At 45.3% G+C, this 18,795-nt stretch overlaps 1 protein-coding gene across 24 annotated transcripts in view; it reads left to right on the forward strand.

Moving 5' to 3' along the window:
- The window catches only part of TJP1 (tight junction protein 1), a 344,987-nt gene that overhangs the window by 290,167 nt on the left and 36,025 nt on the right, over positions 1–18,795 (forward strand). For all 24 annotated transcript variants that reach the window (XM_053271916.1, XM_053271915.1, XM_053271911.1 and 21 more), the window contains 5 exons: positions 3,854–4,133; positions 7,051–7,154; positions 8,525–8,693; positions 9,072–9,216; positions 18,086–18,228. In XM_053271916.1, coding sequence (XP_053127891.1) covers positions 3,854–4,133; positions 7,051–7,154; positions 8,525–8,693; positions 9,072–9,216; positions 18,086–18,228 — 841 coding nt within the window. The remainder of the gene's footprint in view (positions 1–3,853; positions 4,134–7,050; positions 7,155–8,524; positions 8,694–9,071; positions 9,217–18,085; positions 18,229–18,795) is intronic.

An 18,795-nucleotide genomic window follows, 5' to 3' on the forward strand; every position in this document is an offset into this window, starting at 1 on the left:
CGCCACATTAAAAAAGTGCCCCTTTGCCAAAAAGTTGCTTGCAAATGCTCAGAATTTTGGGCGAGAGAGTTCTGTGACTGAGGTATCCACTGGAACTTGCCTTTTGTATGCTCTTATGCAAACATGGAAACCTAATGGTATAGTCGAGTATGAATGCTGATGTTTGAGCTTGGAGATGGTGAGGATCATGGGAAGAAAGCCATACATGGAGATAGAAATGGCGTGCTGGGAGTGCCATTCACAAGTCCCCCTGATCTTAGAGTATTTCTCCGGGCTGGAGTGATGAGACTGAACTGCATTTAGGCAGGGCTCCAGACTGTGGTTTGGAGGCTTGAGAATGAACCCAGAGGAGGCTGCCGTTGCCTCCCTCCCTCCTTTCATGCACATGGCTTAATACAGCTCCCCGTTTCATTTAAGCCATAATTGGCCTTTTTGCAGCCAAAGGCAGCAAACTCGGGTTTGATTAAAGCATATTTTCCCCTACGAACCTGTTTTACAGGCAAACAGGAATTAAGCTATGAGGCGGGATTGGACCGGCACAGGGCTCACTCCCAGTCCTCCAAACCAAGGCCTGGGGGATAATATGAATGCAGCCATTGGCCTAGTGAGGATGGTAACGAGAAGCTGTGGTTTGTTCTTATATGCACACAATCCTGCCCCCTCCTCCTCCTCTGCATACGAGGGAAAGAAATCAGAAACTTTCACTTACATTTGGCAACAAACTATAGGCTTTGCAGTTTCTCAAACTCTCATTTTTGAGCCTAAAATACGGTTTTTCTCCCTCTTACAGTTTTTGAAGAAAACTTTAACTCTGCTGCTGACAGGGTTTAAGAATGTTTATCGGTAGATCTGGGGTATCCCTGTTCACTAGCTCCTTTGTTGAAGGGTGATAAGATGTGTCTTATGTAATGGGGCTGTCTGTCACCCAGCCAATGGAATCTTGTAGTGCAGTCCCATTCCTGTTCCTACAGAGTTGGGGGTTCCTGCATCTGCATAAGATGGTAGTACTGACCAAAAAGCACTCTTCCCCACCCCACCCCCCAATGCAAAATTATTTGTGCCCCACCCAGACTGGCTCACTATTTTGCTGTAGACTTGGAAGTGCGTGCGTGCACACCAAAAGGACTCAATCTGTTTTCAATTTGTTGAACATAAGACAGTAGTAGTAATTACTATTTCAAAAAAATGAGGCAAAGGAGAGAATTCCATAATTAAGACTCACTAATGCTGGAGGCAAGTTTTCAAGTCTCAAACCCCTCTTAAGCTGGGTGTTCTGAGTACCGAGAGAGAGAGAGCCATCTACAATAGCATTCTATTTTTGCTTTGCTGCATCAGTGTTGGTACTGGTATGTGTGTTCCATATTTCAGCTCCACCAACCTCAAATCTCCTGCGGTCTCCTCTGTTCATGTTCATGGCACTTCTCTTGAGCTAAGTAGCTTCTGTAGCCACGGGTGTGCCAAGGAATGTGTTTATGGCTTGGGTTTGTTTTGATGGTGAGACTCATTTAACTCTTGGCTTTATAGAACAGGCCAGCCATTTGGCTAGTGAAAGGAATTGCAGTGCAGTTCACAAATACCTTCTCCTGTACAGCCCCAGAGTTTATTCTGACAAGGCTCCTTGACACAGAGGTTTGACCGATGGTCCTGGAGCATTACAGGCTCTTCAGTGTGATATTGATGGTTCCAAACACTTGATAGTCTGTGTAATGAGACCTAAGGGTATACACAAAACGTTTTGCAGTTTTTGCTAAAACAACCACAACAAAACCACTGCAACCTGCATACCTGAACCCTAAGCACATAAAACAAAAACACACAAGCACCCCCCCACACACACCTAAAAAGAACCACCAAACAACAAAACTAACTTACTAAAATCAAGAAATAGAAATCAATTTAAAATTTGGCGGGGGAGGGGGCGTTCTCACCGGGGCAGGGCAGTCAGACAGTCTGCTCGGGTGGGGGACTTGGTGGATAATGTGCAAAAAAAAAAAAAAAAGCAGGCCGGTAATCCAATAGATCAAAAGAAAAAGATAATCCATAAAGCAGGGGCTAGATAGGCAGAAGCAGAGGTAAGGTAGGTGGCAGCAAGGTGGGGATCCAAACAGGCAGGCGGGGAGCAGATCAAAGAAGCAGGTGTCAGGGGGTCCTCATAGCAGCAGATGCAGAGCAGCGGTCCTCCAAAATCCAGCTCCTGGAGCACAGCCAAAGCTCTTCCCAAAAGCAGAAGCTAGGCAGGTACTGCCTGGCTTTAAATAAAATAAATAAATACTTTTCAAACTCCCCTTTTTTTGCTCCTCTTCCCAGACAACAGAAAGATTTGAACGCCAACAAGCCGACCAGAGCAAAGCCCGACCAGAGCAAAGTCGGGAGGCAGTGGCTGAAAAGCAATCAGGAGGGCTGAAATCTTGTAAACCAAGCTCAGTAATTGCAGCCACCATGGTCAACAAACGGTCAAAGTGGTTCAAACCGGTTCAGTTTGAATCGGGCTCGGCTCAGTTTAAATTCGGGACTGGCTCCTTCCTTTTGCAGGCCGGTCCGGTTCAAACTCAAAACTGTTTGAACTGGGCCAATTCGAGTTGAACCCAGTTAGAATTGAAGCAGTTTTGCACACCCCTATTGAGTACACACCCTGACCTGAGGGAGTTCTGCTGAGTCTCTCCATCTTTGTTGGTACTTTGCCTTAATGCAAGATGTTGTCAAGCAAGTAGCATTACAAGAAACATTTGTGCTTCTGTGCTCTGCTTAATGGGCATATTTTGCCTGCCATGGGCTTACGTTTGCACGAACCTGTTTATTCCCAATTAAACCAACATTAATTTCTTTGCATCTGTAACATTCTTCTGAATGCTGAGAACTATTTGCTTGCTCCCATTTGCATCTACCATCCTGAGGAAAACGTTGCTAGTCTACTTTGCTTTCTCTCTGCATTTAGTATGGGCTTATGGAGGACTCCTCTTTGTTCTTTAAGGAAGCGCCTTGCTAAAATGTGTCTGTGTGGGAGGTCAGATGCATTACTCAGAATCCAGTAAACATGTATGCTGTCTGTCTTTATAATGCTGCTTCCCCAGAATACTTGGAACAGTCTAGTCTTCTTGACCTTTAGTGAGCAAGTTAAACCTCTTCCCTGCCAGGCTTTTGTAATGTAGTGTGCTCTCTGCCTCTCCCTCTCCCTGTCTCTCTTTCTCACACACACACACACATATACTGCAACATAGACTGCTTTCTGTTTGCATTTTCACTGTTTTAATTCCTGCAATGTTTGTAATAGTTTCTAAGCCACCTTGAGTGAACTTGGGGCAGGGAGGTTTAAAATAATGGAATAAATAAGACCCACTTTCCTCCTGGATGCTATCAGTAACAAAAGCATTTAACATTCAACTATTGCCAGAAAAGTGGGAAATCTACATAGTAGTAAGCTAGACAGAAACTGCTAATGTGGGCAAAGCTGTGCATTCTGAAGCATATCCAGGGACGTGCCAGAGGAAGCACAGCCATCTCTGCTTCCCGGAGCTCCATTTGCTCCTCTCCCCTCCGCCTCCCCGGGCGCTACACTGGCCATTCATCAGGTAGACCTGCCTGGTTAACTCGGCAGCTCTCCTTGCAAATGGCCAGCCTGCAGGCAGCACGGCTCTCATTGGTGCTGGGACGAGATGTGGCAGGAGAGAGAGCAGCACACATTTCCGAGAGGAAGCAGAGCTAGCCGTGCCCCCTTTGGCGCCCCACCCCAGCTCATTAGGACAAGCTGCTGCTGAGCATAGCATAATTGGTATGTCTGCGATGTGGCGTAGATCTACAAGGCTGATAGCATGCATTGCACCAGAAGCTAAAGGACCGATATTGCCTGTTGCAGACCATCCGAAGGATGAAAAAAATTCAGATCCCTGTAACTCGGACAGATCCAGACCCAGTGTCTGAAAATGATGAGGACAGTTGTGATGAGGAGATGAATGAGCCAAGAAGTTCCCGCGGTGCTGCCAGTGCGAGCAGAAGGCACGAGAAGAGTTGGGTGAGGGACCGAAGTGCAAGCAGGGAGAGGAGTCTATCGCCGAGATCAGATAGGAGATCGGTGGCTTCCAGTCAGCCTGCAAAACCCACTAAAGTCACACTGGTGAAATCCAGGAAGAATGAAGGTATGTTGCAATCATACAAAGCTGGATTCTACTGGAGAGCATAATGAAAGGGTCCACCTCCCCCCTACCTTTTTTTTTTTTTTAAATGGACAGTACTAACGCTTTTTAAAACGTTAGAGGAAAGATTGAGTAGTCCTTAAAATAAAAATTTAAAGAACAGGTCATTTTGTCCCCACACTTCCTTGGGATGTACTTACTACTATACTTGCAGCCAGCCTTTTCTAACATGGGAGTACCCTTCATGGGAACTGGTGCCATTGACTAGGGATGGGCCCGGACCGGTCCGGAGGCCATTCTAAAGGCCTCCAGAACGGTCCAGACCTGGGCGGTCCGGTTCGGATGGGTGGGAGGCTTTAAGAGTGGGTGGAGGGTTTACTTAGCCCTCCCGCCTCTTTCCCTTTCTGGCGCCGTAAGTTTAGTAGTAATTGGGGTGGCAGGATACCAGAACGGGAAAGAGGCAGGAGGGGTAAGTAAACCCTCCACCCACTCTTAAAGCCACCCCCCACCTCAGTGCCGGACCGCAGTTTGGCGGTTCCGTGCACACTCCTACCTTTGACCATTGGATGCTGTGAAAATGGCTGCCCTAATGCTAACCTTTGCAGGCCATTCCTTGCCCTTCAGATTGTCTTCAAGGAAGCCTTGTAAGCAAACCCTCTTGAGCTTGGGCATTTCCTCCATCAGCCCCTTCCCGTGGGGTTTGCATTGGGGAGGTTTAAAAAAGTTTGATCTCCCACAGTTGGGACATAAGCTCAGATAGCTGCAGGAGCTCCTGACTTCAGCAATTTACCATGTGCATGACAGCAGGAAGAAGGGTGTGCTGGGAGGGCCTGCTCCCAGATTCCTCTGGAGGGGCGAGTCCTTGTTGGATACAGCCCACCAGTGGGGTGTGTGTATGTGTGTCTGCCCTCCCCTGCTCTGTACTAAACCACAACTTGAAACACTCCTTTTGATGGTAGTGCATCAGTGGAATCACGTGGTATATAAATGGAGTCTGGTTGGGATTAAGGACGAATGTGTGCCATCACACAGGGCTGGAGGACTTTGTCACATCTTACATTCCACTTGCAGAGCTCCCTGTGCCATCCTTACACTCAGAGGCATAGCCACGGTTGGGCGGACGGTTTCAAAGAACCCAGGCCGCCAATGGTAGGGGCCGCTGAAGCCCCCATGGGGGCGTGGCTCGGGCTCCGGAAGAGCCCCAAACAAACCCCACCCACGCCCAGGCTACTAAGAGCCCTGAGCAAGCACTTGCCCATCCTTTTCAGGCAGCTTTTGCTGCCTGTAAGCATCTATTCGCCTTTCTCTTCCTCCAGAGAGGGAGAATTAGATGCTTTCAGGCAGCAAGCGCTGCCTGAAATGACAGGAAAGGACTTCCTCGGGGCCACACCCATGCATGTGACGTCACGCAAAGGGGGTGTTGCCTTGAGCGCTGAAGAGCCCAAGCACGCCCTTCCCTGTCATTTCAGGCAGCGTGTTCCTCTCTGAAGAAGAGAAAGGGGAATAGATGCTTTCAGGCAGCAAACGCTGCCTGAAAAGGATGGGCAAGTGTTCACTTGTGGGTGGGTCTCAGGCATGCCCCATGTGTATGACGTCACGCGCATGGGGCATCGTCAGAGAGGCTGCCGGGCGGGGCTGGCTCCATGCCTGTTTACACTTGATCAAGCACACAGAAGGCGTTGGTTGGCCATTGGTTGAATGTATGTGCACAGCTCTCCTAACTGAGGCTGGAACTTGGTTAGTAGAGTGTCACGTGTTGGGAGTTACTTCCTCCTCCATTCCCTATAGGGAGGTTCCTTTGGGCTCTATCTTCTGTATAGAGTTTTGTGGGAAGATACTGGAAATTGTGGGTAAGCAGCTCTCCTTGCAGCACTCCAACACTAAGCCTACTTTAACTTTGGACCTTGCCTTGATCAGTTAAGGTGGCAAGTGTTCAGGCTGTGCAGAGCCCTTCAGGCAGATAGTTATGCAAACTGAAGGTTTGTTACCCTGGGCTAATAAAATATAGCCACCAAAATTTCGAAAGGTCTCTGTCTTGGGAATCAACCTAGCAACTGCTTGTGCTGAGTAGAACTTTCTAGGAAAGGAGGCGGCCATGGAAACAGCTTTGCCCTCTAATTCACATTTTCTCTTTTACCGGCTGAACTTTTTAATGCAAGCTTGGAGTTTTTTGCTTACCTGAAAGAAGTCTGATGCTAATTTAACTTGCTGTATTGCTGGAAAACGGTTTGGTTATTCTGATTGCTGTTCCTCCGAGAATGAATTTGCAAAACGATCTTGCTATATCGCCATTCCTCAATTATACAGATGACTGCAGTCTGTTGGTTAATGACTGGGAATCAATCTCGCAGCAGCATTTGCATACCAGTTAGAGAAAGTGCTGCACTAATTATGCAAATTTGAGATCCAGAGCCATTCAGGACGGAGTATTTCATTGTTAGGTAACAGTGTGATATCCCTGCCTTCTGGCTGGATATTACAATTTCAGTAAAATCTTCAGTACAACTCTGTTCAGGAGCTTCTCACGAATACATCTGTCAGGCATCCCCCTTGCAAGTGCAGAATCGCCTGTGCTATTCTTGCTATACGTGTCATCATTCCTCCCAGCCTCCTGTTCTCCCCTTTGCCCAGTTAATCAGGGTTCAGGGGTGGAACTGTGGTTTCTGGACAACCGTGATTCTTCTGGGATTGCTCTGCATCTGCCTGCAGGGCCCTGCCCCCCCCAAGAGGCTGGCTTTGTTTTTTCAAGGCACGCTTTAGCTTCTCAAGGTGCACGAGCGTGTCCTCCAGCACCTCACCTGGGAACTGCTGGAGTAGAGGACGGTGACATTTGTGGAAACAGGGAAGGCGGGGTGGTGGTGTTCCTGTGCTCCTTCTTACAACTTAAATCTTGTACGCATTTTTTGTTTGTTTGACACAGAATATGGTTTGCGCCTGGCCAGCCACATATTTGTGAAAGAAATCTCTCAAGATAGTCTGGCAGCAAGAGATGGCAATATTCAGGAAGGTGATGTTGTACTGAAGGTACAGTAAATGTTTGTTTGCCTGCCTGCCTGTTGCTTGTGCTCTCTCTCTCAGTGGAAGAGAGGGTTCCCTGCATTGAAGCAACTTGTCCCTCAGTGACTTGGTTATCTTGAAGTGCCCCGCCCTGTTTCTTCCCCTTGGTTCACTGAAAAGGGAAGATTAAGAGGAGGATAAATGTAAGCTCCTTTTTTAATAGCAAAATGTCGGCGTCTGCTAAATCATGCTAGTAAGGACTGCAGTTCTTGCTCAGGGGGGAGTCCTTTCTGACCCTACAGGCACGTGAATCCATGGGTGTGCTGCTGGGACTGTTTGCTGAGTCTTGGGCAAGTGCGACAGGGATGTGGCAATCCTAGCTCTCTGCTAGAGCAAAAATCCTTTTGACAAGTCTGGTGAGCAAAGTCACTTTGGTGGCAGATAGTAGTCCCTGGCTCACAATTCGGAGCAGTGCACCAACGCAACTCTTAAACTTGTTGTTGTAATTCATGCACTGAGGTGGCCTCTCCCACTCCTCCATGTTGACTTGCAAATGTCAAAGACTACAAAACCAGGACTGCAATGATGTTTCCATGTATTTCACCCCGTGGCTATTGGCTTGGGTCAGGTCCACAAACTGCACTACCTAACACAACCACCACAGTCTTCCTCTCCTCAGAACTTTAAAGCCGGAAGGAACTTCCAGAGAGACCCTTGTGCTATGCATCTGTGAGGAAGCCATGTAACTCTGTGCTCTCTCCGTATTCTTGCTTTTTTCTGGTTGCTGGTGAGGCTGTCTTGCCTTACCAAGGTTGGAAGAAGCATTTAGAAGTAGCACAGCAAGACCTGGAGGTAGTAAATGCTGCCTACAAGTTATTTACAAGGCTGCCTTTAATACCCCCAATTTCCATGATTTAGGGCAGTGATAAATCATAGGCTAAATTCTGACTTTTAAAGCCATTTTTTGTTTTAATTTGTTAATACATTAGTCAAGTCAACTTGAGCCTGTGATAAGTGGGTTTGGCACTGAAAAAGAGGAATAAGCAAAACAGGTAGTTGATCAAATTGGGATCATTAATTCTGGAAAATAAATTCCTGTATTCCGCTCTTTATTAAAGTTTTTTTTAAAAGTTTTTACTGATCATTTTGCAGCACCTGCCTCAGCTTAATTTGTGGTGTGGAATTACTCATCTTTTGTAGCTTCCTACGGTTTTAAAGAAGACCAGCTTGAATATTTGTGCAGTATCGGTTGAAATGTTGTTAATAGAATTAATGCTCCAGAACTCTTGGAAAAAACAAGCGGCCTTTCCCCTTTCTTGCTCTTCAAAGTTGCCTTTTAGGTGAAACGTTTAATTTCCCGTTCAGTTCCTATCAGCTTCCCTTTTGTTCTGTTGCAGATAAATGGCACAGTCACAGAAAATATGTCCTTGACAGATGCCAAGACCCTAATAGAGAGGTCAAAGGGCAAGTTGAAAATGGTGGTTCAAAGAGATGAACGAGCAACGTTGCTGAATGTCCCAGATCTTTCTGATAGCATTCACTCGGCCAATGCTTCAGAAAGAGATGGTGAGTATAGATCTTCTTTCTCTTTTTCTCTCTCTCTCACTCTCTCTTGAGGTAGAAATGTATAGTTGTTCCTCAGTACCCTGAAGTTTGGACGTTTTACTGTAGCAAGGCTAGGTGTGGGTGATTGGGAAGGGAAGAGGGGTGGATTTTGGACTGATACAAAACGTGGTCATTGGCATTTACTCCTTAATGCCTCTGAGGCTCCCCAGTATGCACAATAGTTGGTTCTAATCGGAGCAGATCTTGTTGGAACCATTAAGTGTCGCTCCCCAGTGCTCTTCATCGTAAGTTCTGCAAAAGCCTAGATCCATTTGGGGCAGGTCATGCCATCATTTTAATTATAATCATCTCATGAAAAAAACAACTTTTATTTAACAGACATTTCAGAAATTCAGTCGTTGGCATCCGATCATTCCAACCGATCCCATGACAGGCCCCGCCGCAGTCGTTCACGATCTCCTGACCAGAGGTCAGAGCCTTCAGACCATTCCAGACATTCTCCACAGCAGCCCAGCAATGGCAGGTGATGGTAGCCTTGTACTCTTTTACATCGACTTGTTACCGCAATAGTAGACTTGCTTGGGGTGTATGCCCTAGCGGATGCATGACACCCTAGTTAAGTAGTTGCATGATGCAGCCCTGAACCAGTGGAGAGGCATGTTAGCCGATGGCGTGGGCCGAAGCCATGCTAGCCCGCTCTCTTCTCTTTGTCTGTGGTTTGCTCCAGTTGGTGCGGGTGAAGCCTCAGTTCTGGGCAGACATGAATTTCTGGCATGGCTCAAGGCTGGCTCTCCCCTCTCTCTTACAGGATTTAGAAGTGAAAGTCTGACCATGGCCCTAGTCCTCTTGAGTCTGGAAGGGAGGAGTTCTCAGCTGCAGCATTTCTGAGATTCTGTAGTGTGTGCTGGTTTCTCTTTCTGTAGTTTTGCTTCAGAGTATGTTTGCTTCCCCCCTCCTGACCCTGTTGTGATCCTAGGTGCTTGCTCTTCTTTCTATGTCTCTGCCAGAAGACTTTGCTTGTGTCAAGTATGCCTTGCAAGCAGGGGCAGATCCAGCAGGAAATTACAGGGGGTGCAACAGGAATTCTCCCGCCCCCGGTAAGAGATTCCCCCCACCCCCATATAAAAATATTGGGTCTTGGATTTTCTCTCTCGCAAATGCACTATGCCAGGGGGTTTCAAGGTCAAATCTGGTGGTGGGCCAGATTAGATTCTGATGCACCTCTGGGGAGCCACACAGAGCCTTGTGCCCACCTCTGTCTTCCTCCTCCTCTCTGCTCTTTCTCTCATCCCCCCCCCCGCCCTGAAATTAGCTGAATGCACTACTTTTTGTTTTTTGTTTTGTTTAACACTAAAATTCACTCAGGGAAAGATTGGTTGCTTGGGGGGATTTTTTGTATTTTTTGCAAGAAATTCCAAACGTACTTGCCAATACCAGATTTTGCATGGACAATCCTACCACTCTTCCTCTCTCCCTTAACAGAGGTGTGGCTAGGTACTGTAAAGATCCAGGGCTTGGGCCCACAGCTTCCCCACATTTTGATAATTAAACCCTTTCATGCTCTCTTAAGGATATCCAACACTCTCCTCCCCACTAGTTTGCTTCATTCTGAAAATGAATCTTTTCCTCCTGCATCAGATTTCTCCTGCAATCAATACACACACAGTTGAGAACCAGTGTGGTGTAGTGATTAGGGTGTTAAGACTAGGATTGGGGGATTTGCGTTCCCCGTTCAGTCATGAAACTCACTGTGGGACTTCAGCTGAGACAGTTTTCCCCTCCAAAGCTGCCCCACAGGATTGTTGTGAGGATAAAAGTGGGGAGGAAGAACATGTACACTACCCTGACCTCTTTGGAGGAAGAATAGGGTGTGTGTGTGTGTATTAGATTTGTAGCCATATTCTCTCCAGTCCTAAGCATGTAAATTCAGAAGCAAATAGCTACAGTATATATACAATGTATAGTGTGTGTTTATACACTACAGAAAGAAAAACCAGCATTTTGATTTCAAATAGGACAGCAGAATCATATATGGAGTTACCCCAAATTTGCAGCATTTTGATTTCAAATAGGACAGCAGAATCATATATGGAGTTACCCCAAATTTGCAGCATTTAAAGACAACCAATCATTTCATGTGCAAGAAAGTTTTGAAAATGAGTTTCTTGTGAACCAATTTGCAAAGCCTTATTTTGAAGCAAGTGTACAAAAATAGACTTTTGGTGAGGGAGCATGTTGTAAGTACAAAGCAAAATAAAATAAAATAGTAATGTTTAAAAGGGGAAACATGTTAAGAGAACCATTTTATCATATTTTGCTATTTACGCCATTCTGAGAACTCTGTTGCTGAAAAGCAGCATATAAATATTTTTAATAAGTGGGGTTCGGGGGGAGAGAAAGAAATCCACACACAGACCAGATTAGACCTATATGCAGTGTAACTTCAAAAACAAAAACAGATCCATTTTCTCAGAGCATCCCCTGCCCCATTTCCCCCCCAAAGCTTTTAATACTTTTACACTGACTAATTTCCTCACAATGAGGTATACTGTTGGGATGGGGAGGGTTTTTCTTACAAATTTGCACTAGAACAGTTTTGGCATACACGGCTCATGGGGGTGGGTCTGGGGGGAGAGAGAGCGCCCGCAACACAGTAGCTTGACCAAGGGGAACAAATCACACACAAACCAAAAAGGGTTTGTTTTTGCAAAAAGTTTGACTTTCCTCTTTGGAGGGAGCCCAACAGCCAGCTTCCTCAGCATTGCAGTTACATACAAATTCACAAGACTCCAGGAGAACCAATAGGTCTGGAAGAAAAGTTAACCCCTTTTTTACTCTCTGCTACTGCTGATTTCCAAAAGACTCAACATTAATCCCCAGGGGATGCAACTGCACCCTTGTACCCCACTCCCTGCCCGGATCCACCCCTGCTTGCAAATGTCTGACTTCACTTGAGAGAGAGAGAACTCTGTTGGTTGTAAGAAGCTCTAAGCTCTTGCAACTTCCTTTTAGCTTTGGTAACTGATCACAGTTATATACATTATAGTGCCAGGATACCCTTTTTAGCCCCACTAAGAGTAGTTTGTTAAAATCTGTGCACAATGTTTTCCCAGTTGTGTGCAGAATCGGATAACACAATGCTTGTTAAGGTGGTTTGCATGCTGTGGGACTATGTTGCATGCTGCTGAAATTCTGGAGTACCTTAATTCTCTTGCGTTTAAAGCATGTATTATATTCTGCCATTATACTGTATCTAGAAATGATGTACCTAATGTTGTCCACCAGTTTCAATATTCCTTTATAAATAAGGGTGCCTTAAGAGAGAAACCAGACTAGTTTGTGGGCTGTTAGTCAAATGGAGGCACTAGAATTGGTCCAGTGATTTCCACCCCCCCCAAACCATTGCAGAGATAGGCAAACAATCCAGTCTGGTCTGTCCTGCTGTATTAGAAGCCTCAGTTCACTCATCAGCTAAACTTGCCCTGTGGAAATCTGGTGTGAGTTTAAAGAGCACTTTCTGACACCATGTTGTGACATTTTCTTACCTCTGTCGAGCCAAAATAAAATTGTGCTTTTGGGAGTTTAAATCCTGCTATGTTGTGGTGGTGGGTGGGGGTGGGATATGCCATGTTGTGTTTCCAGGGCTGCAGTTATATAGTGACATACCAACGGACCTCCTTGTTGAATGATCAAGCCCTATAATAAATGTTGCTGCCAGTTAGCAGGAGGGCTTCATGGTTCCAGAGCATGGTTGTGTGATCGGCCGTAGCTGATACACTACATACAACATCCAGCTGCCACAGTTCAAGTTGCAAGATGGATTTTACACTTGAATCCTTTTCCTTATGAGTGAAAATGTGCAAATATATTTGCATTGTTGCCTTTTCCTGTGTTCCACAAGTAATAGTTTAAACTTGCCACACTTTTTTAAAAACTAAGTGAGTAGGTGGGAAGGAGGATTACAGTTCATTACAAGGTTTCCCCGCAGGTTTTTAATTTGCTTTAACACTTGCTGAGAGCCCCAGTGGTCCAAATAAAATTGCTTTGCCGTTAAGTTTGGCTCATGGACTGCCAGCTGGCCATCCTTGGATTAAGCTGTAGTTGTTGGTACAAGTCTGAGAAGAAGCGACACTCTTTCTGAAATTTTAATTTTGAAATGTTGGTCATTAAGAAGCTCTTTTGATTACAGTGCAGCATAAACAAGATAAAAAATGGTTGACATTGTAAAGTGTTAATTCAGTCTTGCGATTTGCGAATGAGGGTGAAGTGACTGAGGCTGGAGTTTGAGGGCAGACCACAGGGGAACTTGGCTTACCACACTTTTCCTGTCATGGAGAGAGTCTGGCAGAACCAAACCACTGACACAGAATTTTGTACTTTTTGCTGGTGCAATCGTTGGCTTTTCCCTGGTGTTCTTTATGCAACCTCTGTAACAGGGTTGGAGGAAGAGTCTCCTGACACAGGCTGAGGGTTGCCTAGATTGTGTAAGATCTTGGGAGGGTATGTATTAGCCGGAGCATGGCAAGGTATTTGGCAAATATGGGTTATTCAATGGGATTGGGCTACCTAAAAGGAAAAAAAAATTCTATTTTCAAGGCTGAGGCTGAACTGGTGGTGGTGGTAGTGGTGGTGAGGCTTTGATGTTTTCGTTTCCCCTGTTTAGTTCTCTCATAGCATCGGGGAAAGACAAAGGTTTTCAGAAATATTGGCCTTATTTTCTTGAAGGAGTGCTGTTTGTATTATATAAGTTAGTGTTCCGATCTGCCACAGCACAGCAGTGAAACTTCTTATCATCCAGGGGTGCACAAACACTGTATTTGCCTAGTTCTTTAATATTTGCGTTGCTGCCTGTTCTATGAATCGAAATTAATATTTTTAAATGTCTGGGTGGCGCTGCAGGCAGAAATTCAACAGGTGAAGCTTCCCCCAATATGTTAAACTGGTGCAGTTGGTTGGCAATAGGTGCAATACAGATAAATACTTCAAATAATGCGTAGCTAACATCTGGAATTCATTCATAAAATGTGGTGATGTCCTCTAGTGTGACATGGCTTTAAAAAGGAGATTAGACAATAGGCTGAGTCAATCAACTGCTATTGCGTATGACAGCTAATTGGAATATCTCTGTTCAGAATCTAAGTATTCCAGGAGTTCTGAAACTTGGGCCCCCAGGTGTTCTTGGACTACAAAGCCCATCATCCCCAGCCATAAAGGCCATTGTGGCATCACTTCCCTACACCTGAAGACCCAAGTTTGGGAACCTCTAGAACAACCAGATAGTTGCCTGAGGTAGAACAGGGTGGCCATTGGAAATGCTTTATTAGGGAGCATAATCTGGGTGTCTCCTAGGCTAGATCGGTCTTGTTCTGTCTCAGCAAGGCAGTTCTTGTCCTCTTCTCTGATGAAGTGCTTCCTTCCTCTCTGTAGCAAAACCGTCTTGAGGAAGCCTATTCTCCCAATAAAATGGCATCTCCTGCTGCTGACCACTAGCTGCAAACAGTCATCTGTGAAGCTTCACACAGATTTAACGTATTATGAATGCTGCGGGAAGGATTCTTGTGGACAGGACTCAAATGTCATTCAGATTTTTATGTCCTCGTTGGCTGTGTGCACAGATAAAGCGGTGTGTTGTGCAGTGGGAGTGTGTATGTATGTGTTTGATTGGCAGAAAGGAAATTGGTTGAGAAATAGGCTGCCACTGATGAAACAGACATGAAGCTGACTTCACTTTTTGTGACTGAAGGTTATTTTAAAATGCTGCAGTGTTAAGCATCCTTTAAAAAAAGAAAAGAAAAGAAAAGAAACACCCTTCCTGACACAGCACAGATGTTAGAAGTAAAAGCAATCCTGCCAGAACACATACACAGCGAAATAACACCTTTGATGACTCATGGGAAGCGCAGCTGTAAATTTTAACAACATGCTGTCACCTAGAAACAATGACAGGGTCAAGATATTTCCTGTATCTGAAATGGTGAAACCTGAATGCTTACTAGAAAGTTCAAAAATTGGGGTGGGGACAGGTGTTGCCATTTTCATGTGCATCTTAAAACTCTGCCCTTAGTTTGCTTTGCTTCGCTCAAGGTTTTTGTCTTCACTTTTTGTTTTAGTCTTGGATATATTCCTGGTTCCTTTTCTGTTGCTTTTAGGGATAGCTGCAGGAATATTCTGGTGGCATTTGCAAACAGAAATGCACGCTACCTACACCTTATTGAATTCAGCCAATTCATTTTGTAGTATTTCGGCTGAAGTCCTGAGCAACTAGGGCACAAAAAGCAAAAAAGCCACCTGGTAAGCTTATGCAATACCTGAAGTATTACAGGAAAATACTGTCAGGCTTTTGGGTGTAGAGTCAGAGGTCACACTAAACCATGTGTAAGCCTTCAGCTCCTTTGCTTCCCCTCCTTTCCTTCATACCCGAAGAGAAGGAGTTTGGAACTTCTGTTCCCACTTTAAAACAAAGCTGGGTTTCGTTGTTGCATCCGTATACGGCAAATTCCATCTGATTCTTCGCCACAGTTTGTGAACTAGCTGCGATATCAAACCGGGAGTTGATTCCATGTAGGGCCATAATAGTAATGCCGATGGCTCGGGTCACAGGCAACGACCAACAAGGGTTTGAACATTGTTGCCTGAGACTTGGGTTCCCCACTCCCCCTGCACACTCGGAGTCCCGCCTTCGACTTTCCTTCTTTGTGCCAGCTTACTGTGAACCAAAATGGGAAAAAACTACAGTTTGAAGTGGGCTTCCAGTTCTAGCTTGCAGGCAAGTGATGGTCTGAGCACACCATTGTTTTGCCCAGTTCAGAATTGGCAGCAAACGATGGTTTGTGCGAACAATCAAGTTAAGGGAGGGAGTTTTAAGTGAGGGAGCACATGAGAGGCCATTGCATGTAAACTGGCCAATATCTAAACCAGCTACTTAGGAAGCATCACACGGCTAAATTCAGCATCTGATGCCATCTCAGAAGCTTGGGGAGGGGGCTCTGGTGTTGTTGTTGAGCAGAAGTGAAATACATAACTATAACTGTGGCTATCTGTGTGTCTTACTCACTGGTGGACTTATAATGCGCTTACAGTCGAAGGGACTTCTGTGATACTGACAGGCTGGTCTAGAAGTGAGTGGCCTGTTAAGTCATGACTTTGAAATGTCATCCTCTCCATAGAAAGGATGTTGTCAAATAATTATGAGGCTGCAGAAAAAAAGCAGAGGCAGCTTTGGGAGGGTAGGATACTGTTTCCAAAAGCACTACTTTGTGCTTCAATATCTAAAGAAATAACTTAGTTGCGTACCTTAAGGCCAGCAGTCAGGACACTTTCACCTGGGATACAAGTAATGCATCCAAGCACAAAAGAATGGCCTCACCATAAAGTAGGGGTTGGTAGACTAGATCTGGCCACCCAAGGAATGACCAAAGGCCGTGGTGATGGGGAATGATGGCTGTTGTAATCCAACCACGTCTGGGGACCCAGGTTTGAGAACTCCTGCCACAAGGTACTTTGGTCTTTCCACTCCTGTCAGTGGTACAGGGTGAGAGCAGGGAGAAACTTAGCATAGTGATGGGACATGGGATATGTTTTAGCTACCCTTTCACCTACAAAGGGGTGGAGAGAATTCTGTGCTCTTGGCTGTAATGTTCACATTGCATAGAATGGGTCGTCCTGCCCTTAAGCACACACTTCTCAAAGATGTTGTTTGTGTTAGAAATAATCAGCTCTTGCTGTGTGAAGCACTCTTCCTTCACATTGCCACATGATATTTGTGTTCTCTTAACAAAACAAAGTGTCGTCTGGTGCTTGTTGTCTGAATGAGTCTCCTCCTCCATTCATTGCTCGGCAGCTTCCAGTGCAGATCTATTCCTCTTGAGGTTAATTTGCTTTTTACAAAGCTGTTGTGTTTGCCAGGCAACACCGGAGTCATAATTCCTCACATATATTATGCACGACAGTGGCCTCGTGGGGTGCCGTGCAAATGTTGAGGCGCTTGTGCCATCTAGCGTCCGGAAGCGGGTCTTTTCATCAGCAGGCCCTGGCTCTTGAGAGTGCTGCTGGTTGACGTAGAAATGGTTGCGTGAGAGTTGAAACAAGCCTTCCTCTACTTTGCTTTATTGTACAGATGCTCTTATTCTTGTATATGTCTCCAGAATGTATATTCTGCTTTTCAACTTAGGCAAGTTCATAAAGCACTGGACAGTGTAATAAAAACACGGAAATGTAGAACAATAAAAATCAAACACTAAAAAAATTTAGATCAGTGTAGCAGCAAATAAAATAACCGCTAAAATTAGTCACTAAAATATGGGCATGTATTCTAAATAAATTATTTGGCATCCAGAGTTATGCTGAGTACACTGCAGAAGAGGGGTGGTTTTTCATTGATCTCCCCTTCTCTCTGCAGCCCACTGTATCTCCTTAAAATATGTTGCAAAGGGTTACATGACCCTCAGGAACATATTTATAGGAGGCACAGAGGGCTGCAGAGGGAAAGCGAGATCAACAAAAATTGCTCCCTCCCCTAGCGCACTCACAGCATTAGTCTGGATGTCAGCCATTAGCAGTACGTGAGGGAGGAGCTGTAATAGGTTAACAGTAATAGCTGTAATAGGTTTCTTTAGCATCCTTATTCACACTTCTTTAAAGGAGCTCAGGGTGGCACATGTAGTCTCCCCCATTTGTCCCCACAACAGCCTTCTGAGGTAGGGCTGCCCCAAATCACCCATTGAGCTTCATTACTGATTGAGGATTTGAACCTAGATCTCTCTAGTCCTAGTTGCTCGCACTATCCATAACAGCACACTGGAAGGATATTGAACAGTGAGTTTTAGGGAGATAGCTTTGGTTCCATTAACTTTTGTCTCTTTTTCTTTAGGGAGGTGATCCCCATTCTTTAAGAGTGTGTAGCTCTAAAATGTCTACATTTGTTCATGTTTTCCATGTGGTTTTGGGGAAGTGATAAGGGAAGGGGTCAGGGAACCAGAATGAAGCAGGGAAGGTATCTCAATTGTGTGATTTGGAGTAAATGTTAGAACAAGCTCTTGAAACCCTTGAATTTGTAGGAAGGAACATAGCTAAACATGCACTGTTCAGTGTCCATTGCAGAACCAAGTTTGGAGGCCCCCTAAGAGGGCCTCGAGCCTTTGGTACAGTCTTCTCTCAATCTTGTAGCTTTCGCAGCAAAAGGAACCAAGTTGGTCAGCTTTTGTAACTGCTGCTCTCCTCTCCTCCCAGACACCCTGGAAATCTTGACCAACCATTGTCAGGTTCCCCCCCCCCCTTCTGTGAAAACTGCAGAACATGTTGCCTGCTCTTTTCTGTGTGCCAGAAACACTCTGGTACTCTTTCCCGAAACTTCTGGGTTTCCTTGATAGAATTGTGTGTGTTTCCCAATTCAGTCTCCGGAGTAGAGATGATGAGCGAATAGCAAAGCCAGGAGCAGTCTCCACGCCAGTGAAGAACTCAGAGGAACCCCCCCTTTCTAAATCTGTGGAAGAATCTGTCGTGGAGAGGAACAATAAACAAACTCCTCCACTTCCTGGTAAGTGTGACTGTACTTGCTTTTACCTGTAAGGTGTGCACTCGAGCAGTCGAGGATGCTTCATATACATTAATATTTGTCCGTGCAGAGATTCAACAGACCTTACTGTGCTTGTTTTTGTGCTTAAGAGGAATGTACGTGAAAGACCAGCGGAGAGCTTAACGTTTGAGAGCGGGTCCTTGGTGGGGAAACCTGTTGGATTTTTGAAATGTGTGCAGTCTTGACACTCATTGCATGGTTCCATTCTTACTTGACTTGATCGAGTCTATCTAGTATCTGCTCACAGTGTGGCAGAATTTCATATGGCTAGGAATTTATGGAGGTTACTTGTGAGATTGATCATTGTTCTCAGCTCCCAGTCAGCTGTCCCTATACCATGATTGATTACAAACAGGCTAACACTGTTTGGATACCCAGATAATCCTGGATTGCAATGAAGCCTAGACTTTGAGACTAAATTACCTTCATTGGGAAGGATGTAAATTCTCTGAGCCTGTACCCATATTTGCTTACCTCTGTGTACAAAAAACATTCAAAGCCGCTTACAGACGACAATAAAGATAATAT

Source organism: Hemicordylus capensis, chromosome 10 (genome assembly GCF_027244095.1).
Source record: "Hemicordylus capensis ecotype Gifberg chromosome 10, rHemCap1.1.pri, whole genome shotgun sequence".
Lineage (NCBI taxonomy): Eukaryota > Metazoa > Chordata > Lepidosauria > Squamata > Cordylidae > Hemicordylus > Hemicordylus capensis.